General features: G+C 51.3%; 11 protein-coding genes across 11 annotated transcripts; 8 read left to right on the forward strand and 3 right to left on the reverse strand.

Moving 5' to 3' along the window:
• Positions 1–914: 914 nt before the first annotated feature.
• On the reverse strand, positions 915–2,270 carry PtrM4_060370 (mitochondrial import protein mmp37; the record flags this gene model as incomplete). Its single annotated transcript, XM_001932789.2, has 1 exon — positions 915–2,270. The coding sequence occupies one exon, from the start codon at positions 2,268–2,270 to the stop codon at positions 915–917; it is 1,356 nt and encodes a 451-aa protein (XP_001932824.1).
• Positions 2,271–2,571: 301 nt separating this feature from the next.
• On the forward strand, positions 2,572–3,921 carry PtrM4_060380 (BIR domain containing protein; the record flags this gene model as incomplete). The annotated part of the gene is made up of 1 exon (XM_001932790.1): positions 2,572–3,921. The coding sequence occupies one exon, from the start codon at positions 2,572–2,574 to the stop codon at positions 3,919–3,921; it is 1,350 nt and encodes a 449-aa protein (XP_001932825.1).
• Positions 3,922–4,479: 558 nt separating this feature from the next.
• On the reverse strand, positions 4,480–5,514 carry PtrM4_060390 (COG7 domain containing protein; the record flags this gene model as incomplete). Its single annotated transcript, XM_066105500.1, has 2 exons — positions 4,480–4,567; positions 4,676–5,514. The coding sequence occupies 2 exons, from the start codon at positions 5,512–5,514 to the stop codon at positions 4,480–4,482; spliced, it is 927 nt and encodes a 308-aa protein (XP_065964127.1).
• A 754-nt stretch (positions 5,515–6,268) lies between these two features.
• On the forward strand, positions 6,269–6,472 carry PtrM4_060400 (uncharacterized protein; the record flags this gene model as incomplete). The annotated part of the gene is made up of 1 exon (XM_001932792.2): positions 6,269–6,472. One exon carries the CDS (start codon positions 6,269–6,271, stop codon positions 6,470–6,472), a length of 204 nt encoding a protein of 67 aa, XP_001932827.2.
• A 2,874-nt stretch (positions 6,473–9,346) lies between these two features.
• On the forward strand, positions 9,347–10,063 carry PtrM4_060410 (Ubiquitin-protein ligase; the record flags this gene model as incomplete). The annotated part of the gene is made up of 1 exon (XM_066105501.1): positions 9,347–10,063. The coding sequence occupies one exon, from the start codon at positions 9,347–9,349 to the stop codon at positions 10,061–10,063; it is 717 nt and encodes a 238-aa protein (XP_065964128.1).
• A 221-nt stretch (positions 10,064–10,284) lies between these two features.
• Positions 10,285–11,468, reverse strand: PtrM4_060420 (GPI8, Glycosylphosphatidylinositol transamidase (GPIT), subunit GPI8; the record flags this gene model as incomplete). The annotated part of the gene is made up of 2 exons (XM_001932793.2): positions 10,285–10,891; positions 10,951–11,468. 2 exons carry the CDS (start codon positions 11,466–11,468, stop codon positions 10,285–10,287), a joined length of 1,125 nt encoding a protein of 374 aa, XP_001932828.2.
• Positions 11,469–11,836: 368 nt separating this feature from the next.
• Positions 11,837–14,110, forward strand: PtrM4_060430 (oligonucleotide transporter; the record flags this gene model as incomplete). The annotated part of the gene is made up of 2 exons (XM_001932794.2): positions 11,837–13,871; positions 13,923–14,110. 2 exons carry the CDS (start codon positions 11,837–11,839, stop codon positions 14,108–14,110), a joined length of 2,223 nt encoding a protein of 740 aa, XP_001932829.2.
• A 994-nt stretch (positions 14,111–15,104) lies between these two features.
• On the forward strand, positions 15,105–19,487 carry PtrM4_060440 (uncharacterized protein; the record flags this gene model as incomplete). The annotated part of the gene is made up of 1 exon (XM_066105502.1): positions 15,105–19,487. One exon carries the CDS (start codon positions 15,105–15,107, stop codon positions 19,485–19,487), a length of 4,383 nt encoding a protein of 1,460 aa, XP_065964129.1.
• Positions 19,488–20,832: 1,345 nt separating this feature from the next.
• Positions 20,833–21,591, forward strand: PtrM4_060450 (DM6 domain containing protein; the record flags this gene model as incomplete). The annotated part of the gene is made up of 1 exon (XM_066105503.1): positions 20,833–21,591. One exon carries the CDS (start codon positions 20,833–20,835, stop codon positions 21,589–21,591), a length of 759 nt encoding a protein of 252 aa, XP_065964130.1.
• A 462-nt stretch (positions 21,592–22,053) lies between these two features.
• PtrM4_060460 (putative duf1014 domain-containing protein) lies at positions 22,054–22,763 on the forward strand (the record flags this gene model as incomplete). Its single annotated transcript, XM_001932795.2, has 2 exons — positions 22,054–22,217; positions 22,265–22,763. The coding sequence occupies 2 exons, from the start codon at positions 22,054–22,056 to the stop codon at positions 22,761–22,763; spliced, it is 663 nt and encodes a 220-aa protein (XP_001932830.1).
• Positions 22,764–23,644: 881 nt separating this feature from the next.
• PtrM4_060470 (glycosyl hydrolase) lies at positions 23,645–25,761 on the forward strand (the record flags this gene model as incomplete). The annotated part of the gene is made up of 3 exons (XM_001932796.2): positions 23,645–23,732; positions 23,817–23,949; positions 24,000–25,761. The coding sequence occupies 3 exons, from the start codon at positions 23,645–23,647 to the stop codon at positions 25,759–25,761; spliced, it is 1,983 nt and encodes a 660-aa protein (XP_001932831.2).
• Between the last annotated feature and the right edge of the window lie 500 nt (positions 25,762–26,261).

Here is a 26,261-nt window from a genome sequence, read left to right on the forward strand (position 1 = left end):
TATTTTGTATAATCTCGGTCGGTCACAGGCTTGGAGTTTGTAGGATACCATGATACCTCAATGTCGTAATTTGTACTATACATCTTGACTTTACCTTTACTTTGCTATCCTGTCTATGCATCTATTATTCTACCCACGCTTCCTACATTCGCAAAAAAAAGGATAGCAGGACCTCTACATGTCCTTCCTCCATACCCGCAAAAAAGGCAAAAAAAGAAAGTAATAGCGGGCTCAACCGGGATTTGACTAACACATGTTAGAGGTTGATATACTGGAGATTCGAACGCTGGGACTTACACCCGGGACCTCCTGCACTCGTGTTTTCTGAATAACCCCTAATAATTTGTTAGAATTGATTGCTGTCTTGGTATGGAACCAATGTTGCAAACTTACAAAGCAGGAATCATACGACTAGACCATTGAGCCGGTTATATTGTTTGATGACTAATCTTCGGGTTAGAAATAATATGTAGATGGGGGCAAAGTGGGTAGAAGCACTTGTATCTGAGGTGCTGATGTTGGATATACGGTGTGCGCTGGAAGCGAGACGCGTGCAGGTGGAGAGGTGTGGAGAATGGCGGGGAGACGTGCGGCGGTGACTCAACAGTTTTGAGGGTAAGATCGGGATAGCTCGTATTTATCATTTGGATCACGAGCATTGGTATGTTATGAAGACAGCTATCATATTGCGATTCAATGATTTCTGAATTATTCATTCGTGTATCAAGGTCTATGAGTGTACTTCCGCTTCTCCAAAGCCTGACCCGTGAGCTCAGCGACGGCGGCTATGCGATTGCACGCTGAGCCTCACTTGAAGCTGGTTACTCGCTTGCTATTCGCTTTTGATGACGGAACCAAGGAAAAATGCACGTAGGGGCGTGGGTCATAGCCATGCCCACCTGTTCTTCATTGCATCACTTCATCCTCCCCTTTTCCCTCTTCTCCTGCAAATACCTCCACGTCTTTGTCCACCCAGCGGTGAAAGGTCCCTTCAACGTTTGTACAGTTGAAGGCCATTTCACCGTTTGATTGATCGCTTTCGTGACCATTTGCGGGATATCATCTTCCTTTGCTATCCGCCTATCGAAGTCACTAGTAATCTGCTTCTTCATTATACCGCTAGCGGTCTCGTCCTTGTTCGCCTCCAGCATTTCTTGGTAGTCTCGACCTGAGATGCCAAACTTGCCGCGGTATTGAAAGTACACTTTCTCGCGGAACTTCTTGGGCAATCGCCTGACCATGTTGGCGCGTCGCTCGGGATCCGTATCTTGTGACATCTTCTGATTTAGACCCTGATCCTCCATCCAGCCGGGGCTATGGAGCGCAGAGTCATCGGCGTATCGTATGTTGGGTAGGGACACTATGAGATCGTGGTATAGGTATCGAAAGTTCTTTATTTGATGTGTAACGATGTTATCGATCTTCCTAGGATTCTCGCTGCCATACTGCATGCGCGGATCACCCTGGTAACTCAAGCCTGTAATTGTCGAGTACAGTTCCTTCTCGGTAAAGGTTTCGGGGAGTAATAGGAGCGCGCATCGTACGGCAGATAGGAGATTACGTTGGTTCGCGACGCGGAGGTTGGGCTCTTCGTGGAGGATCTTGACAGGCTTGTGCAAGCGGCCGGCGAAATATAGGGTATCCCATTCGGTGAGATCGCGTAGTAGGGTTTCGTAGTTGACAACAGCATACTTGATCAATGTTCCGTTCACTACGACATACGGATTGAAGTAAGCGCCTGCGCCATACTTATCCTGCACATGGCTAACGACCCCTGAGCCGAGCGACCCAAGGAACGAATAGTGGTCTCTGTGATTGCGCAAATTAAGCGAGTGGAAGTGTTGAGAGAAGCGGGGGGTCAGGATGAAGTCAATCATCTTGCCCCCGCCCTTTTGCCATTTCAGTATTGCCTCGGGAGGGTTCGGATGAGGTGATTGCGTCGTGCGCGAAGCTGTCGCAGCCGATTGAGGGAAGACACCAGAGCCATAGGCGAAGGCGTACGTGACTGGCGGGAATTTCCGAAGAATTGCTCTTAATGCTCGTTTGAACTCTTCATTCGTTTGTATCAGCTGATTCTTCCCAAAGTCTTTGGGCAATTGCGTAAAGTCGTCGAGTGATGGAGCTTCATCTTCCCAGTCCGGCGGCAGCGATTGGAACTCATGAGGCGAATCGATGGGTTGTGTCTTCTCAGAAGATATGAAGCGGCGATTGGACTGTACAAGAGGTCTCCGACACCAAGCTATCCGGAATGCTGACTGTCGTCGATACATCTTGTACCGACGTCGATGCCTGATGTTCGGCAAAGTGAGAGGGCGGATGACGTAAGCGCGGCGCGGCTGCTTCCGTAAAATCGCGTTGCTTGCGTAACCGCAACCCCGTCTTGGCGCAGCAGATGTTTGTGTCCCGCCTGCCGCGTCCAGACGCGACTTCCTCCCAATACCGCTCATCCCACACCACACCATTCCAGCAGCACTCGGTCTTGCACGGCAACTCAGCCGCGACCTGTAACAATTGAGCAGAACACAGAAAAGATTTCTATAACCCCCGGCTACCCTTACGGCAGTCGACACTATGGACGCCGCGCTGGCCTCGTACCACGCGCGTCTCGCGACTTTTGAGGGAGCAGCCACGACTGGCAAGGGCAGACGAACCAGCAGCAGATCAAAAAAGGCAGGCACAAAGTCAAAAGCTGCTTGGCCATTACATGCGCCCTCGGCCCAGGACCTGGCCTACGCCGGGTTTGTGTGGAAGCCAACAAGCGCCAGTCCAGACAATGTCCAATGCTTCAGCTGCGAATGCCAGCTCGATGGCTGGGAGGAGGAGGACATACCTGCATTCGAGCATCTTACGCATTCACCAAGCTGTGGCTTTGCTGCTATCGCTTGCATTCGTCTGCGCACAGGCGACCCAGGCAGGACGGAAGATGACCCTACATCAGACTCAATGGTGGCTGCGCGCCGGTCAACATTCGCCGACATGTGGCCTCTCGACCCTTCTGCCGGCTACCCTACCGTAGACCAGATGGTGGCTGCGGGATGGTTTTACGATCCCTCAACAGACACACCCGACGGGGTGACCTGCCCCTATTGCGCCTTGGCTCTGGATGCATGGGATATTGGCGACGACCCTATGCAAGAGCACCGTCGCCGCTCACCCGAATGTCTCTTCTTCACCCTATCTAACATCTACAACAAGCCAGTGCCAGTACCAAAGAAGGGAAAGCGGGCATCCACAAAGAAGCGTGCATCAGCACGTTCTTCAACCGCGTCGACCGCGAGTAGGAAGGGCACCCGTGGCAGAAAACGAACAAGCGATGCTATGGAAGAGACTACCATGGAGTACTCCTCAGTCACTCAATCTGAGATGATGCAGTCTGAGATTACACAGCCAGAAACCACTCAGCCACCACCCAAACGACTTCGATCTTCCAGTATTGAAAGCTTTCCCAGTGACCTTCCCGTCGGGACACCTAAGAAGACGCCGACAGGATTGCGGGAAACTCGTGCATCGAGCATGGACATGTCAAGTCTACCTGCAGATCTACCAGTTGGAACACCTAAGAGGACGCCACCTATGATGAGCGAAGCAGACGAGCCTCGCGAGACTCTGGCCTGGAAGCCAGCAGACATTGATGCCCTCTTCTCTTCTCACGAGGAAACTCATGGCTTTATGAACGACATCCTCATCGACTCCGGCCTGGACAACATCGAGGTCGCCGGTCTAACACCTGAACGCCTTTATGAACTAGTCTCGGCAGGTCTTACGGATCACGAGAAGGGAATGACTATCGAGCAGTGGGTCCTATATAACGCAAAGAGGGGCGAAGAGAAGCTCCGGATGGCCTGTGAACAGCAAATCCTTGCGTTCGAGGCAGAAGGACGACGAGCCATGGCCGTCTTGGAAGGGATCCCCACGCTTTGATTTCTACAGACGTTGATGAGGGTTGGAGTACTTTGGAGTTCGGTCGTTTATGATACCCCGTTATGAGAGGTGGGCACGTTGGCTTCCACAGGCGTTTTTGTTGATGAAGATGTGTTCAGTTGGTGGTAACCGCATATCCCCTTCCCCTTCTCTTGGGCTTAAGGTGAACCCCATGGTTGTAGCCGCCTGCGAGGGCTGGCTCCTGTGGGGTGATCTGTCGTAGCCTAGAGTCGGGGTTGGGGTAGGCACGTTTGTTTAATCGTGTTAATTCAGGCACTGTTTGTCTTGCACTGTACGATATGTGGAATGAGAATAATCACGCACGTTTTAGATTTACTCAGTGGCATGAGGATAGCTCGCGATGGTGATGTACTATCGTGACTTGCTCTGGTTAGACACTAGCCAGCAATAACTTGACCCGATGATCATGCAGCAATTCCTACCTCTGACGTAGGTGAAGATCGACGTGCTTTTTGCCGCTGTGTTTCACCGAAATACCACACGTGTTCACGTGATCACCTACAGAGACGCCGATCGTAGACTAGGTAGAAGCATTCTTCATTCCACGAAACCTCGTATCCTCTGTAAATTCTCCAGGAACCCACCGCTTTTCTGCTGCTGAGGCTGCTGTTGTGGCTTTGACACACTGCTACTCCTAGCTGGCTTCTGCTGACCTCGTTCCTTGTCCTCGTCTTTTTCCTTTTCCTGCTCTCTTTGCTTCTCTTCCGCCAGCTTGACGAGACCATCGACGAACTTTGTTCTTGCCTTCTCCTCTGCTGTACCCTTCCAGACCCGCGCCAGGTCTCTTAGCGCCTGTATCCGTGCCTCGGCCTTCTCTATGCCACCTTCAGGATCACCGGTGATGAGATCGGCAATCTCGGAGCGTAGTGAGGCAGCAAACTCCTTGCCCTTTTGCTCTCGGGAGGCGTTGTCTGTGCCGGGCTCAGGAGCTGAGACACTGATGAGGGAGGCGCCCAGGGACACCTCGGACGGCGGTAATGTCCAGTGCATGGCTTCACCGAATACCTTGATCACTGTCTCGAGCCGCGAGCGGACCGTACTGAGAGTTCGGAGGTCGGAAATGTATTCCGGTGTAGTGTCTTTGTCTCCTACCAACGCCATCGGCGGCCGTTGATCTCCATCTTGTGCATCTGCAGGTATGGCTGCCGGGCTTGCGACACCATCGTCTATTGATTCTGTGTTCACCTTGATGCCACCTGGCAAGAATCTCTGGACATCGCTCTTCAATCCATCTGTCAGGGTTTCCGTAAGCCCTATCGCCTCTCCCCGCAGCACCTCGACCTCGTAAGCCAGTCGCCCACCGCTTCGCAATATGTCATCGGTCAACTGTGTCAGTATCGCCGATAGCCGCGTTGTATGCGCATTGAGCTGCGAAAGGAGGTCTTGCGTCTGCGAAGAGAGCTCAGCCAACGAAGCGGCACTGCCGGGCTTTGGCCTGGAGGCTAGCGAGAGCGATGGAAGCGTGGCATTGAGATAGTCGGCAGGGTCAAAGCGTTCCTGGAGGAATGGCGCAAGCGCAGGATCGGCTACGTGTGTAGATTTGGGTGCCGTCTTTTGGTCTGATACTGCCATGCTGCTTACGGAGGCCTAAGGAGCTATCGTAGGCGTTCCTGGACAGGGCTGGAAATAGTGCCGAGATCTCGGGATCTTGGCCAGAAGTGCTTCGCTCCCGCACCTAAAAAGTGGGGGAGGGGTACGCTACTTTGCATCTTGAAATGACGGCATCCCTCGCCCATCCAGAGCCATTTGCTTGTGTGTTGTCATCGTCGTCTATTCAGCAGGGACGGATATACGCCCCGCTACTCGCACCAGGGAGTCCACGTTGAATGGCTCGCTGGTTAACCCTGTGGAAGTGATGGCGGGGGTCCACGGGCGGCTCAGTCAAAGCTCCACTTCTCCAGGCAACACAAGCTCCATCCATGCATCATCACCACAATTGCTGTTGACCATCAAGCCAGGCAGCCTTGCACAGGTACATCCTTCCCTGACAAGCGTCTGTGGCTGTAATTCCGCCTGCATAGAGGGCATTGATCACTCACTTTCTCCCCTTTCTCTCCTCTCTCTCCATTGTTTGGCTCGCTCTTTCCATGGCCCCTAGTAACCCTTTCCGCGTTTGTTTTCTCACACAATCTGGAAGAGGTGCATAGATTGACGTCACCTACTGTTTCCTACGCGCTCTACGCGTATTTCACCACCTCCATAAAGGACCACATCTTTCTACGTTTCCACCGGCCTGCGCACTTGCTCAATCGCCGCCCTTGGCCAACCCGCAAGCAGACTCCACTTCAACTGATTCTTCGAAGAACTTGTACCGAACTTGCCCAAAATGCCGCGGCGGCAATTCCAGGCCGACTTGCAGAAGGCTGCGGAGACCATATCGATAGCGGGAATCTCAGATGTGCGCCCAGGCGGCGACGACGGCGAATTTACCTTCATGTGCATGGCAGACGGCCAGAAGCTGCAGATTTCTGCCCTTATACCCGGTAGGATCATGTCCCAAACCGTGTCTGAAGCGCGAGCGGCCTCTTGATGATTCCAAAGGCTTCGCAGCAAGATATACTAACTGAATACAGATGTCTCCGACTATCCTTCTAGTCACACCTGCATGATCTTTGGAGCCGACAACACCTCCGCCAGCGTCGCTGCAGCCCTGAACGATATTACCATCAACGCGCAAACTGTTCCTGAGATCCTTGAGCTGGTTTCCATCCGCCTCAAGTCGACCGACGATGACGGTGACCGCCAAATGCTTGATTCTCAAGAGTTCGACGAGTTCGACGACGAGGATGAAGACGAATATTTCCCTGGGGACGAGGAGTTGCTACCGTCAAAGCCTCGGATCGCAGACTATGCAGCAGTACCCGGTGAGGGCTCTACAGAAGCTACAGCTGCATTCCGTAAGCGCGTCCGGAATGATCTCTCAACTGCGAAGAGCCAAGGTTTCAAGGTGGGCCATCTCGGTGGTTTAATGAGCGGCCAAGCATGCTATGTCTCTCTTGCGGTCCGCATTAGCAAGCTCGGCATCTCAGAAGAAGCTATGCAAGCATGGCAGGTGGAGCCGTCAGAGTACCTCGTAGCTATCCTCCAATACCCGTCAGGGTATAGAGATATGGACGAAGTGAGGTCATATGATGCTCGTCAAGCTCGCCGAAGTCTCGGTATCCGTGTCGGCATATGTACCACATACAAACCAACCATCTCTGAAGCCGTAGCAGCATTCTCCGTCCTCAGCCACGAAGACGCGAAGCGACAAGAATCTCAATCGTTCGAACCACAGAGCGCATTCACAACGTTACCTACAGGCTTTCGAAACTCTTTCATCTCTAGGGCCCTGAACGAGTTGTTAGACCAGCGCTTTCACATGCTCCTCAAATACCGATACGGAGGTATGCCATGGCAGGGTGCTGAAATGTTTTACAACGATCAGGTCCTGAAAGCATCACATACGGATAAAGATGCTTCGCACGACAAGTACTACGCGGAAGAGAAGATCTGCAACGCGTGGCCCAAAATCGTCACAGACGACCACATCATTTCTTCATTCAGCGGACAGCATTCTCTGCCTCTAGTCGCCATGCAATTTGTGCTCCGACACTTTGTGAGGTGCACAGAGTTTTGCCTAATCTGCTTCAGCAAGATGCCTGATGACTTACAGGCCATCAAGCCTTATGTCTGCGACAACCCTCTGTGTCTGTACCAGTACATGTCACTAGGATTCGGCCCGAGTATTGAACATGAAATACTTTCTCAACCCAAAGTCGTCGACTTGCTCATCAGCTTCTGCTACATGAGTGCGCGCGGTGGCGCGCTCAAAGACTTTCCTACTGGTCTTAGCCTAGCAGTACCACCTCCAGTAACTTTCGAGAAGGACTATGGGCCGATTACTGCAAGCTATGCTGCAACAATCGTGCCTGAACAAACGCGAATCGCGACTGTAGCTACGCCCGCGAAAAGCACGCGATACAATGCAGTCACACGCGAGATGTTGTTTGATGATCACACGCGGGCGTGTCCTGTCTCAAAAGGTCACTGGGTCGTTATTCGTATGATGGATAACTATCAGAAAGCTCTGCATTGTCGTGTTGTAGATGCATCGTACTATCCGGCAGTCAAGCTATCTAATCCGATCAGTCCACTGCTGGAAACATATGAGGATGAATCACACATATCGCGCACTGATCGACAGCAGGCCGCACAACCGCAAAAGCAGATGCCAGTTCCGCCTCCCTTGAACGAGTTCCGGCCCGCAACCTACCACCTTTACGATCACAACTTCGACGACCTCCAGGATTACGACAAGTCGCAGGCTATACTGGGTCTGTTGGACTTGTTACCCCCTATACAGGAGATGAGGGAGTATCTCATGCGGAAACACCAGTCTACGCTTAGCGCATGGGTTGATCGCCTTTCTCCGGCTGCCGTTGGGATACTGCGTTGGGTCATTGCCTCGAATCGAGCTTGTATCCTACAGGTTGATGACGGAGACCCTGCAAACGGTCGAAAATCTGAAGAGAGGCTATACGGTATGAGCGGTTGGGCACAGTTCCGTTTTGCAATGGGTGCTCCCGACAAGGAACGCCGATTCATTCAAGCGGTGCAACAAACTACTAGCAGACTTGGCCTACAGTATCCCACTCTATTTGCATGGCACGGGAGTCCCCTTAAGAACTGGCATAGTATTATTCGAGAGGGCCTTCATTTCAACCAAACTCTCCACGGTCGAGCCTTCGGCCATGGGGTCTATCATTCCCAAGAAGTTCAGACAAGCCTCGGGTATTCCGGCGGAAATAGTGGATATAATATTGTCTCCGGTTGCTGGCCGAGAAGTGAGCTAAAAGTTCAACAGGCTTTGGCCCTGAACGAGATTGTCAATGCAACATCGGAGTATGTCAGCCATTCGCCACATCTAGTGGTAGCTCAGTTAGATTGGATTCAGACTCGTTACCTCTTTGTGAGGACCCGAGAAGGCAACTGCAATTTTGCTACTGCAACTGGAGCTGCAACTGGAAACGCAGCAGGAGCCAGCAGACAGGACAGTAGGCCGCTCGCTTGTGTAGACCAGGATCCGAACCATACTCCTCGCGGCGTCGATGGTCCACTCATTATTCCAATCCATGCCATTGCCGCCTCTCGTCGGCCAAAGGCAAAAGCTACTGGGGTGAGCGATCCACAGGGAACTCTGGAGGCCTGGCTAAACATTCCGCAGAAGCATAAACGCCAGAAAGCTTCGGGCAAAAGCAAGTATGACCCCATCGAGATTGACGACGACGACGAAACTGCGAGCGTTGCTACCCTTGAGGAGGATCGTGCCATTTTCGAAGAGAACGAAGAAGACCAGTTTCAACAGACCACCGGCTTCCTCCCCACACCGAATTCACTGCCCGGGGACAAGGGAAAGTCGAAAATGGGTTCCCTATCGTCATTGTCGTCCAAGCTCTTTGGAAAATCCTCGTCCTCAAAGCCGCTTACCGATTATGTCCCCGGTACCCTAGACTATAGTACCCTACCCATGCTACAGATGCCTGCATGGGCTACCTCGGCTGCTACCAGACGTTTGATGAAGGACTTCAAAGATCTCATCCAGATCCAGAACAAAGAACCACTTCATGAATTGGGCTGGCACATTGATGAAGACAGGGTTGAGAACATTTACCAGTGGATCGTGGAACTCCATTCTTTCGAAGCTAGTCTCCCCCTTGCACAAGACATGAAGAAGCACGGCGTCAAGAGCATCGTACTGGAACTGCGCTTCGGTAAGGATTATCCTATGAGCCCGCCGTTTGTTCGCGTTATCCGGCCTCGTTTCCTCGGATTTGCCCAGGGTGGAGGTGGTCACGTCACTGCCGGTGGTGCCATGTGCATGGAACTCTTGACGAATGATGGCTGGAGTGCTGTATCTTCGATCGAGTCGGTTCTTCTGCAGGTCCGCATGGCTATTTCTAGTCGCGATCCAAAGCCCGCGCGCCTGCAGTCAGGGTCCATGGCAAACTACGGCGTTGGTGAAGCGGTGGACGCGTACATGCGTGCTTGTGCAATACACGGGTGGACTGTACCCGCCGGCTTTAGAGAGATGGCATATGGAGGAGCGGAGAGCGCAAGTGGCGTTCAGGGCCCTGTCTAAGTATCTCGGTTATGGTCCACAGGCGTTCCGGTAAAGGTGCATTGGGTGGGAGCTCTTCGATACCTCGTACCTGTTAGGTCATAAAGAGTCACGTGGACAATGAGCGTGGTTCATGAAAATGGATATGAAAGGCAATACAACATACTTGATGAAGATTTACTTGCAGTGGGTATCATTAACGTGAGAACAGGCGTTGTAACGGCCTATGAGAAGTTCGTAAACTACATAGATTCTATCCAGCTGCCAGCAAGCCATATTCCCGCACAGCCAGCCAATGCAGCAGCACCATATGCTTGCTTTGTCCAGCCTTGCTCCTCGCCAACCTTCCAAGCACCTTCTCTCCGTACGCTACGCTGTGCAGACTTCTCTGTGCTCACATTCTCAACGCTCTGATCATGAGACCTAGCCACCTTGACAACACCCTCCGCCTCTTGCATCCACGCCGTCTCATTCCGACCCTCCACCTCAACATTTTGCACATTGCCAAAGAAATCCATGACCCTCCTATTCCTCGCCTCCTGTTCGCCGCCCCTAAACAAATCGTACCTGATTCCAGGACGGCTATGAATCTTCTCCTCGTCGTAGCTGTCGAACAAATCGCCCATTGTGAGTTTACTAGTCGGGTCCTTGACCTGGTTCTCCAGGAATTCGAGGTTGTAGTATGTGTAGCGGTCGATGACGGCGACACCGACGTCGTTGTCGGCGTGGTGGGAGTAGGACGACTGGTCGATTTCTGAGGAACCTGTTGCGAGAATGTTGGGAGAGTAGAATTTCGAGTACATGGTGTTTGCTTGGCAGGTATCTATCATGAAGAGGATTTCGTGGTATCTACAATACTTTGTTAGTGGGTGTTTCGTGGCGAGGAAGGACTGGGAGGGGGAACATACCGTTTCTTCTCCCACATCTGACCAAATGCATCTGCAAGATCGAATGCGCTGATTTCCTCGGCGTCTTGGAATTTCAAGAACTCGTTGCCGCCGTGGCCGGTCATGTAGACTAGGATGTTACTCCTCTCGTCCGTCATTAACCGCTTGCTTCGTGGCATGTCCTCGCCCACTCTGTCTGTCATCAACCTGATGAAGTTTTCCACTGTGACTTCGTAGCCTCTGTAGTCGACTTCAATATTGTCGCCGTATAAGTCGAGTGCGCGATCCGCGTTGTTGTATACAGTGCCGGGGAAGGCGTTGCGCGGGTTGCAAGCCATGTCATCGGGGAGCATGAGGATGATTTGCGAGTCAGGGATTCCAAGGCGCTTTACGGTACGGTAGAGAGACAGGACATTGGCAAGGTGACGGTAGTTGAACCAGAAGCGGGATGTAGACACGAGAACAGCCCAGTTGGAGGTATGTTCGCTGGCGACGAAGGGCGTCGCCAGTAGCGGCAGGAGGGCTTTTGAGAACTTCATCGCATACGTAGTCGACTATAGCCGTCTGCGGGGATGTGTGGAGTAGTAATTGATAAAGTGTACGGCCCGCGACGCGCCCCCCTGGTGGTTTGGCCAGTTCGCGATGCACATTAGAGAGGTAGCGGGCCCCATCTGACAAATCGGAGATAAGCTCAAATCCGGCCAATACCTGACAGCCGGCCATCACGTGTGGGGCTAGCCAAGCGTCATCTTGTGCACATGGCCAAGCACGCCATCTGATATCGAAGGGGCTGTTATCTAGGCGCATATATCAGAGAAGGATCATCTGCCCTTGGTCGTTTCTTTTTTCATGCTTCCTCTCCTCCTTCAAACTGGCTGAGTCTATTCAGCTCCAGGATCTATCGAGCATGGCGCCAGACCGAGGATCCGCATCGCTGGAAAATGAAAGAGTTGGACGTGATGGTGAGGCGCTGGAGGACGACGCGCTTAGCCGCAGTAGGACGGAAGCACGCGCATATCTAGCGGATCAGGCGTCGCAACCGCAGAACTTTACGCTGAGAGGTGTTTTGGTCGGCTTGGTTATTGGTGTGGTCATTTGTTTCTCCAATATGTACTTTGGGTTGCAGACGGGTTGGGTTTCGGGTATGGCTATGCCTTCTGCGCTTATTGGGTTCGCGTATTTCAAGGTTGTTGCAAAGACACTCAAGTTGCCGTTTACTCCTGTGGAAAATGTGCTTATTCAGTCTGTTGCTGGGTCCGTTGGTACGATGCCACTTGGATGCGGATTCGTGGGCGTTATTCCTGCGTTAAACTACCTTTTGAAGCCGGAAGAGAATGGACCACTGGATATCAGTCTTTGGAAATTGATCGTATGGTCTGTGGGGATCTGCTTCTTCGGAGTCGTATTTGCGGTACCGCTGCGGAAAGAGATGATTATTCGGGAGAAGCTGAAGTTTCCGAGTGGAACTGCAACTGCGCTTTTGATCAAGGTGCTTCATGGGGATGAGAAGTCAAAGACAATGATAGCTCGCGAGAGACGCAAGGCCGGAGACGAGTATTCGGATGATGAAGAGGAGGTACAAGGGTTGTTGCAGGGGTCAAGTGCACAGCGGGAGGAGCATGACTTGAGGCCATCACTCGACCACGGTGTGAAAGAACCGGCTCAGGAGCTTGAAGATGACGGAGACTGGAGGTCAAAGATTAGATTACTATTGATTTCCTTTGGTGGATCCGCCCTATACACCGTTGTCTCGTACTTTATCCCGCAACTACACGATATTCCCGTCTTCGGCCTCCCGTTGGCGCAAAACTGGCTCTGGACTCTCAACCCTTCCCCAGCATATGTAGGCCAGGGAATAATCATGGGGCCAGCCACAACTCTACACATGCTCCTAGGCGCCATTATCGGCTGGGGCGTCCTATCACCACTCGCCAAACACAAAGGCTGGGCTCCAGGCCCGGTATCAGATTGGACTAATGGTTCAAAAGGCTGGATAGTGTGGATCTCGCTCGCCATAATGCTGGCAGACTCCCTCGTCAGCTTAGGATGGTTGCTTCTGCGTCCGCTCGTTACCATCGGAAAGGCCTACTACCCCATGGCAAAGAACACGTTCCAATCGCATACCTGGAAAGAGCTCCTCACATTCAATATCGCGCTAAATCAGCAATACACGCAGCTCGATGATGGAACCTCAGCGGACCCATTGACGGCTCTCAAGCAACAGCTTGCAGAAGGCGCAGAACCAGATGCGCCACCTGAACATCTGGTCTCGAACCGCACCACCATTATCGGCCTCATCGCATCTCTGGTTCTCTGTGTCATTGCTGTCCATGTCTCCTTTCCTGGTCTCATACCTTTCCGCCTCACCTTGCTATCCCTCGTCCTCGCACTGTTTCTGTCAATCATGGGAGTGCGCGCCCTAGGCGAAACAGATCTCAACCCTGTTTCTGGCATCTCGAAGCTCACGCAACTCGTCTTCGCACTTGTCACACCAACAACAGGACCTGGCGCAAAGAATGCAGTCATCATCAATCTGGTGGCTGGTGCTATATCAGAGTCAGCAGCACTGCAGGCAGGCGATCTATTACAGGATCTGAAGTGCGGACACTTGCTTGGTGCAGCACCAAATGCGCAATTTTGGGGTCAGATGATCGGATCTGCAGTTGGTGCTGTACTTTCCGCTGTTGTTTACAAACTTTACACGCATGTATACACTATTCCAGGCGGGCTATTCGAAGTGCCGACTGGCTATGTCTGGGTGTTTACTGCGCGATTGGTCACAGGCACCGGTTTGCCGCCCATGGTCAAGGAATGGGCAAGTGGAGCGGCCGTCATCTTTGCCGTTGGCACGATGATCCGGGTCTGGGGGAACAACAGGAAGCAGAGGGGTCTGAGTGGGTGGTGGATCGACTTTGTTCCCGGTGGGATCGCCGTTGCTGTCGGTAAGTTGCTTGCGCATCATTGTGTAAAGAACGATCGTTAACATGATGCAGGCATGTACAACACGCCGTCCTTCACTCTAGCACGCACCATGGGCGGCTTGCTCAGCCTGTGGTGGCGTCGCTGGAAGGGTAGAAGCGAGACACCCATCATCGTGCTTGCGAGCGGTCTGATCCTCGGCGAAGGTTTGTTTAGCATTGTCAATCTTTTGTTAGCCAGTCTGGATGTACCGCACCTATAAGATACCTAGGTATATATGCTTTCGTTCTATTCGTACTCTTCTGTCCATGCAGTCAGTTCCTGAATGCTGTCACTTTGTTTTGCCTCGAGATGTGCGCCTGTCTTGAGGCCTCGAAGCTATCGTGCAGTGTCATCTATCATACCCTTGTTGTCCTCAAGTTTTTTCTCCTCCCAGTGCAACATGCCTTGCAATCTTAAACATATCTCGTATAACAGTCATATGTCATATCTGTTAAGAATATGTTAGGTTCAGTCCAGGTCGGCGAGGTGAGGTTCGTGGAGTAAGCCCGAGCAGAAGGACCGACGCGGAATGATGATCTGTCATGTACGTCCTAAGATCATCATAACAACAAGTAGATAGAACAATAGCTCTTAGTGAAGTTCAATCCAATACAGGGTTACCTTTCGTACCTCTACTCGGTCGCCTATGGTAGTCATACCACCAGAGGAGACCTTGTTCTAACAGGTTATGAGCCCGGTTGCCTAACCCAACGTTATTGTTTTCAAACACCTACCCGAGTCACGAAGGACTCAGATTCAAGAAGGAATCAAAACATCCACCCAAGTCACGAAGGACTTAGATTCAAGAAGGAATCAGAAAAGAAAAGAAGTCGTGTACAACGCGGTTAACACGCAATCACACTTAAATACACCGTCTCTACACCCGAGAACCGATAACGACTGCACCGCCCGCAGAATATCACCCGGATCGCCCGGATCGCCCGCATCGCCTGTATCGCCCGCATCGCCCGCATCACCTACACTCTTAGCATCATACCACGTACCTTGCTCGCATAATAGTCTCACCAACTCAAAACACACAAGATGGCTGTAGAGAAGGAAGAATGGAAGATTCCCCAACTTACAGCTGAAAACCACGATACTTGGTTCCGCCGAAACAAGGTCAAGCTTAAGGGAAGAAAGTCTTCTATGTCTGCGAGAAAAACCTGGTACAGCACTGCCAAATAGCAATAGCCGGTGAACTAACGGAGGCTATGGAAGAGTTGGAAATTGCTGAAGCAGACAAGCATACTAAGATCCGCGTCAACATTGAAAAAAGAGACAAGTACCTAGAAGATGAAGCCACTGCAATCGATCTCTTGTTTCGGTCGCTTACTGAAGATGACCAAGCCCTTATTGACGAATACGACACTGCCTTCCAGTTCTGGGCCTACCTACAAAAGAAGTACACCCAAACTGACGCCACAACCGCCAACATTTACATGACCAGAATTCAAACGTTCACATTCAATCCTGGGAACACAATTGTTGGATCATGGGAAAAGCTAAAGGAATACCGACGCAAACTCGTAGCAGCAGACGCTGACACCAACGGAGCTTACAAGGACTCTGCACTACTACTCGTTCTTATTAGATCACTCCCGAAAGAATTTAAGACTACGATTGACACCTTAAACGCCCAACTTAACCTTACGGTTGAACAGAAACTTAAGTTTCTGGAAGAGAAGGAGGTTCGAGACCAGCAAGACGCCGACGAAAAAGCTCTCCCAGCATTCCGGAAGACGGAGAAGTATGTTCCGCCTTACAAGCGCCGAAATCACAAGAGCTCACCACTATCGTCTGACTCCGAATCTGGTACTAAGTTTATGGTCCAATGCTTCCTTTGTGACGGAGCCCATGGCGTACGAGACTGTCCAAGACGTGAGAGAGCTCGAAAGCTCCTTAAGGAATACGACGCTAAGAAATCATCTAAGCCGCCTATTAAGACACTCAAGCAAAGGAATTCTCACAAAAAGACTGGCAAAGCATATGGAGCCGAAGAAGTCAATTCAGAGTCAGATGAATTATCCGAGACCTCAGACTCTGAACCCGAGGAAATTGAGACATGCCGTCTCTCAAAAGACATTGTCGGTAAGGCCTCTCCATCTACTTGGGCTGCCGACACTGGCGCCTCCTCCCACATGTCTGACCAACCCTCATTGTTTAGACGAATGATCAAGATCAAGCGAAGACTAGTTCGGGTTGGAGGGGGAGAATTATATGCAGACTGGAAAGGAGAAGCTCAAGTGGTGTGTAAAGACGGATCGTCGACATGGTTGTCAGAAGTACTGCTTGTACCTAACCTTGGAGTCAATTTGTTATCAGGGAGAAGAATTTGCGCAGCAGGCCTGAAGGGTCGTTTCAATTCACACGTACTATGCTTCAAACTAGGAAAGGAGATCATTATTAAAGCAACTATGGACGACGGCCTCTACGTAGTGTCACACATTGCCGATGGATACCACGAGACAGCATTCCTAGGCACGGAACCCCATACACCAGTTAAGAGCGAGCTTAAGGTTAATGAAAAGGAGAGATACCTGCTGTATCACAGACGTTTCGCACACCTAGGACCTACAAAGATTGCCAAACTCCACGAAGTTACAACTCTCCAGAAGAAGATTCAAGTTCCAGAGAAGATTGAAATCTGCGAAGTGTGTTCCCTGACAAAGATGAAGAACAGCATCCCTAAGCAGCTAAGAGAGCACAAGGCCACGAAGCTAGCCTTAGTACAGTTTGACATTGCTGGACCCTTTCCAACATCTCTACGAGGAAACAGGTGGTTCCTCCAAATTATTGATAGCTACACGCGGAAAAACTGGGTTATCCCGCTGAAGAAAAAGGGAGACGCACAACGGGAACTCCGAATCTGGAAGACCTTTGTAGAACATCAAACTGGCGAGAAAGTCAAAGCTGCTGGAACCGACAATGCACCAGAACTTCTACAGCAAGCTGAGGAATGGAGAGTTACACAAGGCGTGGAAATTCAGCCTACAACAATTGCTTCCTCACACCAGAATGGACCAGCCGAGCGAAACATCCAAACTGCTGAAGCTGATATGAGAGCAATGTTGAAAGACGCTGGTTTACCAATTGAGTTTTGGGATGAAGCTGTCGAAGCAGACGCATACCTACGCAACCGTACAAACACAGGACCTATGATCAATGGAAAGCAAGTCAGTCCTGAAGAGGCATTCACAGGAACGAAACCATCCATTGACCACATCCGTGTATGGGGGAGCAAATGCTATTCGTACATCAACCCTAAAACGATTCCAGCAGACCAACGACATGACAAGCTCGTGGACCGTGGCAGAATTGGAGTATTTATGGGATATTCTGAGACAACAAATAAGCAGTTCAAGTTCTATTCGCCAGAGCTTGGATACACCTCAAGGACAAGCCGATTGTCAGTGGACGAATACACCCCTGGAGGGAAAGTTGAACTACGACTGCGAAACATACCAGCTGGACCACAAGGAACGCAGAATACGATGCCAGACCGAAAACCAAGAGGAAGACCTAGGAAGGATCTAGAATTATCTCCTGCCGAACGAATGGAACCAACTCCTACCGAACGAATGGAACCATCTCCTGCAGAACCAATGGAACCATCTCCTACCGAACCAATGGAACCATCTCCTGCAGAACCAATAGAACCAGTTTCCGAGAACCTAATGGAACCATCTTCGGCAGAGCTAACTCATGAACCAGTGAAGCGTCACAGAGGAAGACCAAGGAGGCTAACTACTATTCCTCCTACTGCACCATCTGATGAGCGGGTTCCTAATCTTGTGAACGAAGAGGGGCACGAAGAACCGTGTACCCAGTCTGTACGAGAAAAGGAGATTCCACGATACTTCACTAGACAAGCCAAACGGAAGAGGTCTAACGAAGAGATTGTTGAGGACGAGAGATTTAGCAAGATCGTTAAAGCTATGCTAGCCCAAGTTGGCCTTACAGAAGAGCAAACACGACTATCTGAGAAGGCTTTCGCAGCAACCGAGATCGCAGGAATCCAGATCCCCCAGACACACGAGCAAGCTATCAACGACCCAAAGTATGGAAAGCAATGGAAAGCAGCAATACTTGAAGAGATAATCGCGTTAATAGAGAATCGAACCTGGGAGGAAGTTCCAAAGCCAAAAGACGCGAACATGGTTGATTCAAAGTGGGTTTTTACAGTCAAAACGAATCTCGACGGGACTGTTGAGAGGTTTAAGGCACGCCTTGTGGCAAGAGGTTTTACGCAAGCACACGGAACAGACTACAACGAGACTTTTGCCCCGACAGTCCGCATGGACACCTTACGTCTGTTTATGGCCACTGTCGCAGCGGAAAACCTGGAATGTTTCCACTTTGACATTAAGAATGCATTCACAGAGTCGCACTTGAAGGAAGAGATCTTTCTTAAGCAACCCCAAGGAGTAGAAGTCAAAAAAGGATACGTCCTTAGAGTTCTCCGCAGCTTATACGGACTCAAACAGGCTGCTCGCGACTGGAACTTGTTGATAAAGAAAGAACTTCTGGCATGGGGATTCGTACAAAGCCTCGCAGACCCGTGCATGTTTATCCACAAAGAAAAACAACTCCGTATCCTCGTCTACGTTGATGACATTGCTGCTGCTGCAAAAGATCGAGCTCAAATTGATTGGTTCTACGAGAAGCTTTCTGGAAGATTCAACACCAAGAACCTGGGGGAGATTCATAAGATCCTTGGAGTACGAGTTACGCGAGACAGAAAGCGCCGCACAATCTACCTCGATCAAGAACAGTACCTACACGCAGTACTTGACAAGTTTGGAATGTCTAGCAAACAACACAGAGACAAGAAGATTCCATCTGCAGATTACACTTCATTTAGGCCAGCCACTGACAACGACACCCGAATCGACATCACTGAATACCAGCAAGTGATAGGGAGCCTTATGTTTGCTATGGTTCTTACACGTCCAGACATTGCATTCACCCTCGGAAAGCTAAGCCAATACATGAGCGATCCAGCAGAACACCATGGCCATGCGTTGAAGAACCTGCTACGATATCTAAGGTCGACAGTGACATTGAAGCTACGCTACGGACCAGGGGGAGTACACTCGCAATTTGTCATCTACTCTGATGCTGACTGGGCAAGCGACATGGTAGACCGAAAGAGCGTTTCAGGGAGCACTGCAATGTTCTACGGAGGTCCAATATCATGGTCTAGCAAGAAGCAACGGTCTGTTGCAACGTCAAGCTGCGAATCTGAATACATCGCACTATCAACATGCTGCAAGCAAGGCCAGTGGATTGCTCAAATGTTTAGAGATCTTGGGTTCCCAAAGTACATTGGAAAAGACACCAACAAGGTCCAGATGCTAGGAGACAACCAGGGTGCCATTGCACTTACAAAGAACCCTCACCTTCACGAAAGATCAAAGCACATCGACGTCTGTTATCATTTTATCCGAGACCTAGCAGAACAAGGCAAACTCGATGTGGCCTACGTTCCAACTGCAGACATGGTGGCTGATGGAATGACAAAGCCATTGCAGCGAGTCGCATTCGAGAGATTCAAGAACCAATTAGGAGTTGTCCTTGGACCGGACCTGCCCTGAGGGGGAGTGTTAAGAATATGTTAGGTTCAGTCCAGGTCGGCGAGGTGAGGTTCGTGGAGTAAGCCCGAGCAGAAGGACCGACGCGGAATGATGATCTGTCATGTACGTCCTAAGATCATCATAACAACAAGTAGATAGAACAATAGCTCTTAGTGAAGTTCAATCCAATACAGGGTTACCTTTCGTACCTCTACTCGGTCGCCTATGGTAGTCATACCACCAGAGGAGACCTTGTTCTAACAATATCCTTAGTTTCTCTCTTTGCCTCGCAACGTCAACATGTCTCAAGGCCTTGGAGCTCTGTCGCACCAGTATCATCTATCTCTCCTCCGTTGAGCTATAATATGGATGCTTCTCAGCTATTGCATTCATCTCCACATTTGCATGTGTGTGCAGCGTTGGCGCTTTGTTGTTGTTGTTGTTGTGTGCACAGCCACCGTGCACTCCGTTGCGTCGCGTTTGCTCTCACTCTCACTCACCTCGATGCCAAAATTGCGTCCTCCACCACGACGTATATATCGTCTATATATTTCAATTAAATGGCAATTCAATCATTAATATCAGCGGTTCTCGTATTTTCTAATCGGTGGTTGTGGTTTCATAGAGACGTCTACTCTGTCATGATTGTTGTGAAAGGACTACTTGGGCTCTGGCTCGAGCTCTCCCGAATGCCTCTTAGGTTTATAAAGTTTGTATTGGATTATTAGCTACAGCTGATACCCGGTGCAAGAAGGTTAGCCCTGCTTTGGTCCGACCGAACTGAGCCAGATCCGATTTTTTTGCTCTTTTTTCTTTCACCTTCATTCTTCCATGCTCTTCTGTGCTTCTTCTGCGTGTGCCAAAGCGAGTGACTCTTAATAGCTAGGTTACGATGTTGTTACGTCACTGCAACAGGCATTGAACACTACATGCATATACGACAGTAACTGAGTGAGCTGCATGTCACAATATTTTTGCAACAGATGCAGTGCTGCTGCAAGAAGGTCTAGTACTGGCTGCATGTACAGAGTAGACTGAGTGCCTGCAACATACCACACTTTCCGCGCTCAATTACGCCGTCATACTTAATGACAACAAGCTGATGTCTTCGTCAAACAGAGATGCATGTATCTACTGGTACACTGGTGCTGGCGGTGAGTGAGTGCTCCAGCGTGACCTGCTATAGTGGGGCCTCTCATTCACCTCACTGAGCGCCTTCCCGTTTGTGCAAACGCGGAAATTTTGGGTTACATCTTGCTCATTTCGCACCGACAGGCCACCAAAGCTACCAAATCAATTGCTCTGCGATTGGCACTACACCAATTGCTTTTCCATCCAATACTACCACAAGGATCATTCTGCAGAAATGTCCCGGCCGCTGTCAAGCGCCCCTGCACGCACTGACAAGATGTACCATGATCTCAGCCGCAGCAAGGCCCGCATCCAGTTGAGGGAAACCATCCGCGGTGAGACCTTTGACGGCGTTCAAATTACAATGCCGCCGGCAGAAATCCGTGAGAGCATGGAGACGCTGCGCCTCGTTACCGGTAGTTTCAACTTGGCAAGTCGCTATCCCGCATCTGCGTCTCTCAAGATCATCTCGGAGAACTGGGACGTGGACATGAACAACTTTCCACCTGTCCCCCGCGGCTACGGCGGGAAAACCTTTCGCCCAGCTGGTGATGCCTCGACCTGGGACCTCCGTCTACTTGCCTTCCTGGCCATCCTCGCGGACTTTACTCCTGGTCAGGGCGAATACATCGGCACGCTCGTTAATTCAGCCGTTGAGCTCCGAAGTATAGACAAGAGGTCGAAGATAGATCTTCATACTGTTACCTCAACGGATGTCGTCAGGGTTATTCGCGACATGTTGCATTCACTTGAAGAGGAGGAGAAGAAGGAAGATATCTTGGCTGCTAGGAAGACGAAAGTCGAGTACGATGACAAGAAGAAGGCTGAGGGAAAGATCTACAAGGAGACCGAGCAGGCCATATACACAGGTCTGGCTGTTGGTGGCAAGGAGATGGAGCAGGTCGAGAAGCAACTGAAGAAGACTGCACTGTCGGAGCAGTTGGAGTCGGACTCCGACGAGGAGATCCTGACTCACACTGAGCGCATGGAGTAAGGTTGCGAGAGGATACCAATGGTAAATCTCGGAGTAAGTGGGGGCTTATACATCTGCTAGATGTAGACGTCCACATAACAAGTAGTCACTGAGACAGTCAATCGATTCATGTCTCCATCAGGGCTCTGTGTTTTCTACCAAGTGGCCAAATTTATACCCCTACTTGTTATACACATCCAATTTTGAGTATTGACATGGCAGGTGAACTTGCTTCGTATACGCCAAGGCTCGTTATTGGATATGAGGTGGTATCTTCTCGGTGCCGCTTAGTCATTCACGCGTCTTCGTGTGACGACACTGCCCCGCTGAGGTGCCCGCCCGCCGCGATGCCGCCTTCCGACCAAACTTTGACTCACCCCGCAACTACACATCACAAGTGGTAATTTGTGCGCGCAACCTACATACTCGAATCGGAAGCAAGCCCTGCAAACCTGCAAATCCTTTTTATCACACTTCAGTAAAATGGCAAAGAAGGGTGGCGCTGGTGGCGGCGAGACGTCGAAGAAGGCGCAAGGTCAAGCGCGCAAAGCCGACGCCGCTGCATCCAAGCAGGCGGCAAAGAATCAACAAGTAGAAAAGGCAGAGGCAGAGGAGTGGAACAAGGGTGCCAAGTCAAATGCAAAGGCGTACGTTTCACCGTCATCCTTGCGCATCAAGTAGCTAACCATCGCAGCGAGGCAGCAGCGGAAAAGGCCGCAGAGGCAGCCCGTAAGAAGGCCGAGAAGGAGGCACTTCTCCGCGAAGAAGAAGCATCCTTACCCTCAAAGCCCAAAGGCAAGGCACCCAAAGCCGAGAAGAAGTCCCGCGGAATCGACTCGGCACTTGGATCCTTTGACTCCAAGCCCGGCGCCCTCAACGCCACTGGTATCGACAACGCGCTCGATGCTCTAGATATTACGGGCAACAGTCAGGACAAGGTCGACCGACATCCTGAGAGGAGGTTCAAGGCCGCCTACGCGGCATTCGAAGAGCGGAGACTGGAGGAGATGAAGGACGACAAGGGCCTGCGACGGCAGCAGAAGGTTGACCAGATCCGCAAGGAGTTTGAAAAGCATCCGGAGAACCCGTTCAATCAGGTCAACGCAAACTACAACATGTCCAAGGAGGAGATTGCAGCGCTGCGAGAGGCGGAGAAGGAGAAGAAGGAAAAGAGGCTTGTTGGTGTCAACTGAGCACAATTTCTGTTCACGCAAGGATGGATATCGCGGGGGGCGTTCTTGGTAGACTTGGGACTAGAGGCCTTGATGCATGATTCCGACAGGCCGAGGCATATCTCCGGGGGTTCTGCTAGGCTAAGGCTTATCGACAAGGACTTGGGTCAGTAACTCATGGTTGTATGGCTGTCCGATTAATTACGTTTGTTGCTTTTGTTGGCAACCATATCCAAGGCGTGTGGCTATGCTGCATCCACCTTTATGCAGGTACACGTCGGAAGCCGAGCTGGAGATCCGTCACACGTCAATAGTCGCCGTGCTCGATGGACAAGGCGACAGGTGACAAGGCTATTGTTAGTAGCCAGACAAAGCTGTGGCGGTTATCGCAGCTCGGAAATCACAAAGGGTTCCACGTATTGCAGACAATGAAGGACAAAGTGCCCAGGCGGCAGACCAAGATGAAAGGCCAGAACAGCAAGCGAGCCCTGGACGTGAAACGCGCGTGCTAATGGTTGATTGGCTCGCACCAAATCTGTTCCTGAGTTTCGAAACGCCCGCCTACGCTAACCCCTGCTGCACCCGCGCGCTCCTACCCCGGCCTTGAATTGTCGACCAACCGAGCCCCACCCGGCCTGAGCCTGATAGATTATGTATAGCCCCGGATTCACAATGTCATTGTTTCCCTCTTCACTCATTCGCTGCTTCTGCGGTATTCAATCGTTCTTTCTTCCATTTCTGCTACGACTTTCGGTCGTTTTACATTCTCTCAATCTTTTCTGCGCTTCTCAATCTATTGTCTGGTACAGCCCCTGCTATACAACGAGCATACCTTCGGCACTAGTTTCTATTCGAGATCGCACACCTTTACACTCAACCTTCCGACATTCGTTTCTACAAACATGAAGTATTTTACCACTACCGGAGCGGTGCTCTTGAGCGTACTCACAGCCACCGCTGGCGGTATTAAATTCGACCCAGAAGATGAAGGTACGTTTATTGAACGACAATGAGGGCGAGCTGTTTGCGAGGGGCGGACACATTTTCTTGTGCGCTTTGCTGACATCAGGCTAGCATCCATTCTGAGTGCTACTAAGCAATACGCCACCAACTTGATGTCGATCTACAAGGGTGGCGCTCCAAACACAGCAAAGGAAGATATAGGAATCTGGCCGCAACCTCACTACTGGTGGCAAGGAGGTGCCGCGTAAGTAAACCTGATAATTCCCGGTACAACGCATATACTGACTTGGATAGATGGGGTGGCATGATAGAATACAGCCAGTTCACAGGCGACAACTCCTACGTTCAGGTGCTCCAACAGGCCTTGACCGCCAACTACGGGCCAGCCAACGACTTCATCCTGTCGTACCGCAAGAGCCAGACAGGCAATGACGACCAGGCTTTCTGGGCTTTGGCCGTTATGAGTGCGCTCGAGTATCAGTTTCCTGACCCCGCACAGGCGCCGGCCGACTACTTGAAGGTCGTAACCAACGCTTTCGAGAACATCATGGGGCGCTGGGACACTACTACCTGTGGAGGAGGTCTGAAGTGGCAGATCTACCCAGAGAACGCTTACGGGTACAACTACAAGAACGCCATCTCGAACGGCTGCGCCTTTGCCCTTGGCGCCCGCCTTGCTCGCTACACTGGAGAGCAAAAGTACGCGGACTGGTCTGTCAAGATCTACGACTGGACCAAGAAGACTGGCCTCATCAGCGACAAGTTTGAGGTCTTTGACGGCACTGACGACAAGACCAACTGCGCTACGGTTTCCGACAAGACCCAGTGGACGTACAACAACGCCATGTTCCTTCATGGATCTGCGTTCATGTACGACTTTACCAAGGGCGATGAGACCTGGAAAGACCGCACGTCGGGCTTCCTCAACCACGCAGAAACCCTCTTCTTCAGGCCTTATGAAAACGCTACCGGCATCATGTACGAGTGGGCTTGTGAGACTGGAGAATCCGGAAGGCACTGCAACCTCGACCAGCAGTCGTTCAAGGCATATCTCTCCCGCTCCATGGCCAAGACTGCGATGTTGGCTCCGTTCACCAAGGACAAAATTGTGGAGTTCTTGAAGGCCTCTGCAGTTGGTGCTGCCAAGTCTTGCTCAGGTGGTCCCGATGGCACCACTTGCGGCAGCAAGTGGTACACAGGAAGCTGGGACGGCATGTCTGGTGTTGGTCAGCAACTGTCTGCTCTCGAGGTCACTCAAGCTCTCTTGATGATCAAGAAGGGTACCCTTCCCGCGAAGAACACTTCTCAGAAACCCTCCACGAGTGCTGCCCCATCGTCTAGCTCGGCCCCTGCCTCGTCCACATCATCTGCCCCCTCTGCCCCCTCTGCCTCTCCATCTAGCGCGGCTGCTTCCTCCACACAGATTCCAACCAGCGAAGGTTCTGCCCCTAGCATGACTGCTCCTGCATCTAGCTCATTCAGCCAGGTTCTTCTGCCAACCAAGATCCCGGCCAGTGAGGGTCCAGCATCCAAAGCCCCTCAAGCAGCACCGTCAAAGGTGCCCGAAGTGATTGAGGGACCTCAGTCTGTACCCACCTCGGCCGCTCCTCCTGCCGGTACATCAGTGCCTAGCTCGATCCCAGGTGGTCTAGTCGGTGGCATGAGCTCTGCCGCAAGCTCCTCCTGCGTCGCTAGCGTAACTGTGACTGTTACCGTGCCTCCTACTCCCAAGACCACCAGCTGCACGCCCAGCGTGACTGTCACCGTCACTGTTCCTCCTAATTCGGCAGTAACACCGACTGTACCTGCAGCCTCCTCCGTTACGCCGATTGTGCCGATCGTACCATCCATCTCAACGACGATTGTACCGGTTGTACCGTCCATCTCCACGACGATCAGCCCTGTTGCGCCGCCTGCTAATACCAGCGTGTCCGGCAACAGCACCTTGCCCAGCCCAACTGGTCCAGAGCAATTCTTGGGTGCTGCTTCAGCCCTTGCTGCCAGCACCTCCGTTCTGGCTGTGTTGGTGATGGCGACGGTCTTCACCCTCGTCTAAGCGCTAATACACATACCGAACATTTGTTCTTCTTCAATTTGTACATATATATACCTTCTTGCTTCGTGCATACATAAGTTACGGTAGCCCGGGTTCCGAGAACCCTTTTATAAATGTATATTGGCCCATCTAAGTTTTGACATCATCTTGTGAGTGTAACGTTACCGCTGGAGAATCATCCAAGGTAGTACATGTTGTTGGGTTATATATCTTTTATGTTGGCTACCGCACCGCTACAGCAACCCCCACCAAGAAGGGCCGCCAAGTGACGTGCAATGACATAAGACGCATCCCGCTTTCCCGACCGGTCCAGCGCCCCGTACCCGAGCCCAACAACGACAATAGCGGCCTGGTACGCGACGGCTGAGCGCCTTCGTCTCTTAGCAGTGCGAAATAAGATCCTGCTGCCCCGGGATTCGGCTATTCTAGATCCGCTGGGACGAGCTTTCCCGCAGCCTGATGTTCTTCAAAACGCGACGGCCTCAGCAGATACGAAGAGA

Source organism: Pyrenophora tritici-repentis, chromosome 2 (assembly GCF_003171515.1).
Source record: "Pyrenophora tritici-repentis strain M4 chromosome 2, whole genome shotgun sequence".
Classification (NCBI taxonomy): domain Eukaryota; kingdom Fungi; phylum Ascomycota; class Dothideomycetes; order Pleosporales; family Pleosporaceae; genus Pyrenophora; species Pyrenophora tritici-repentis.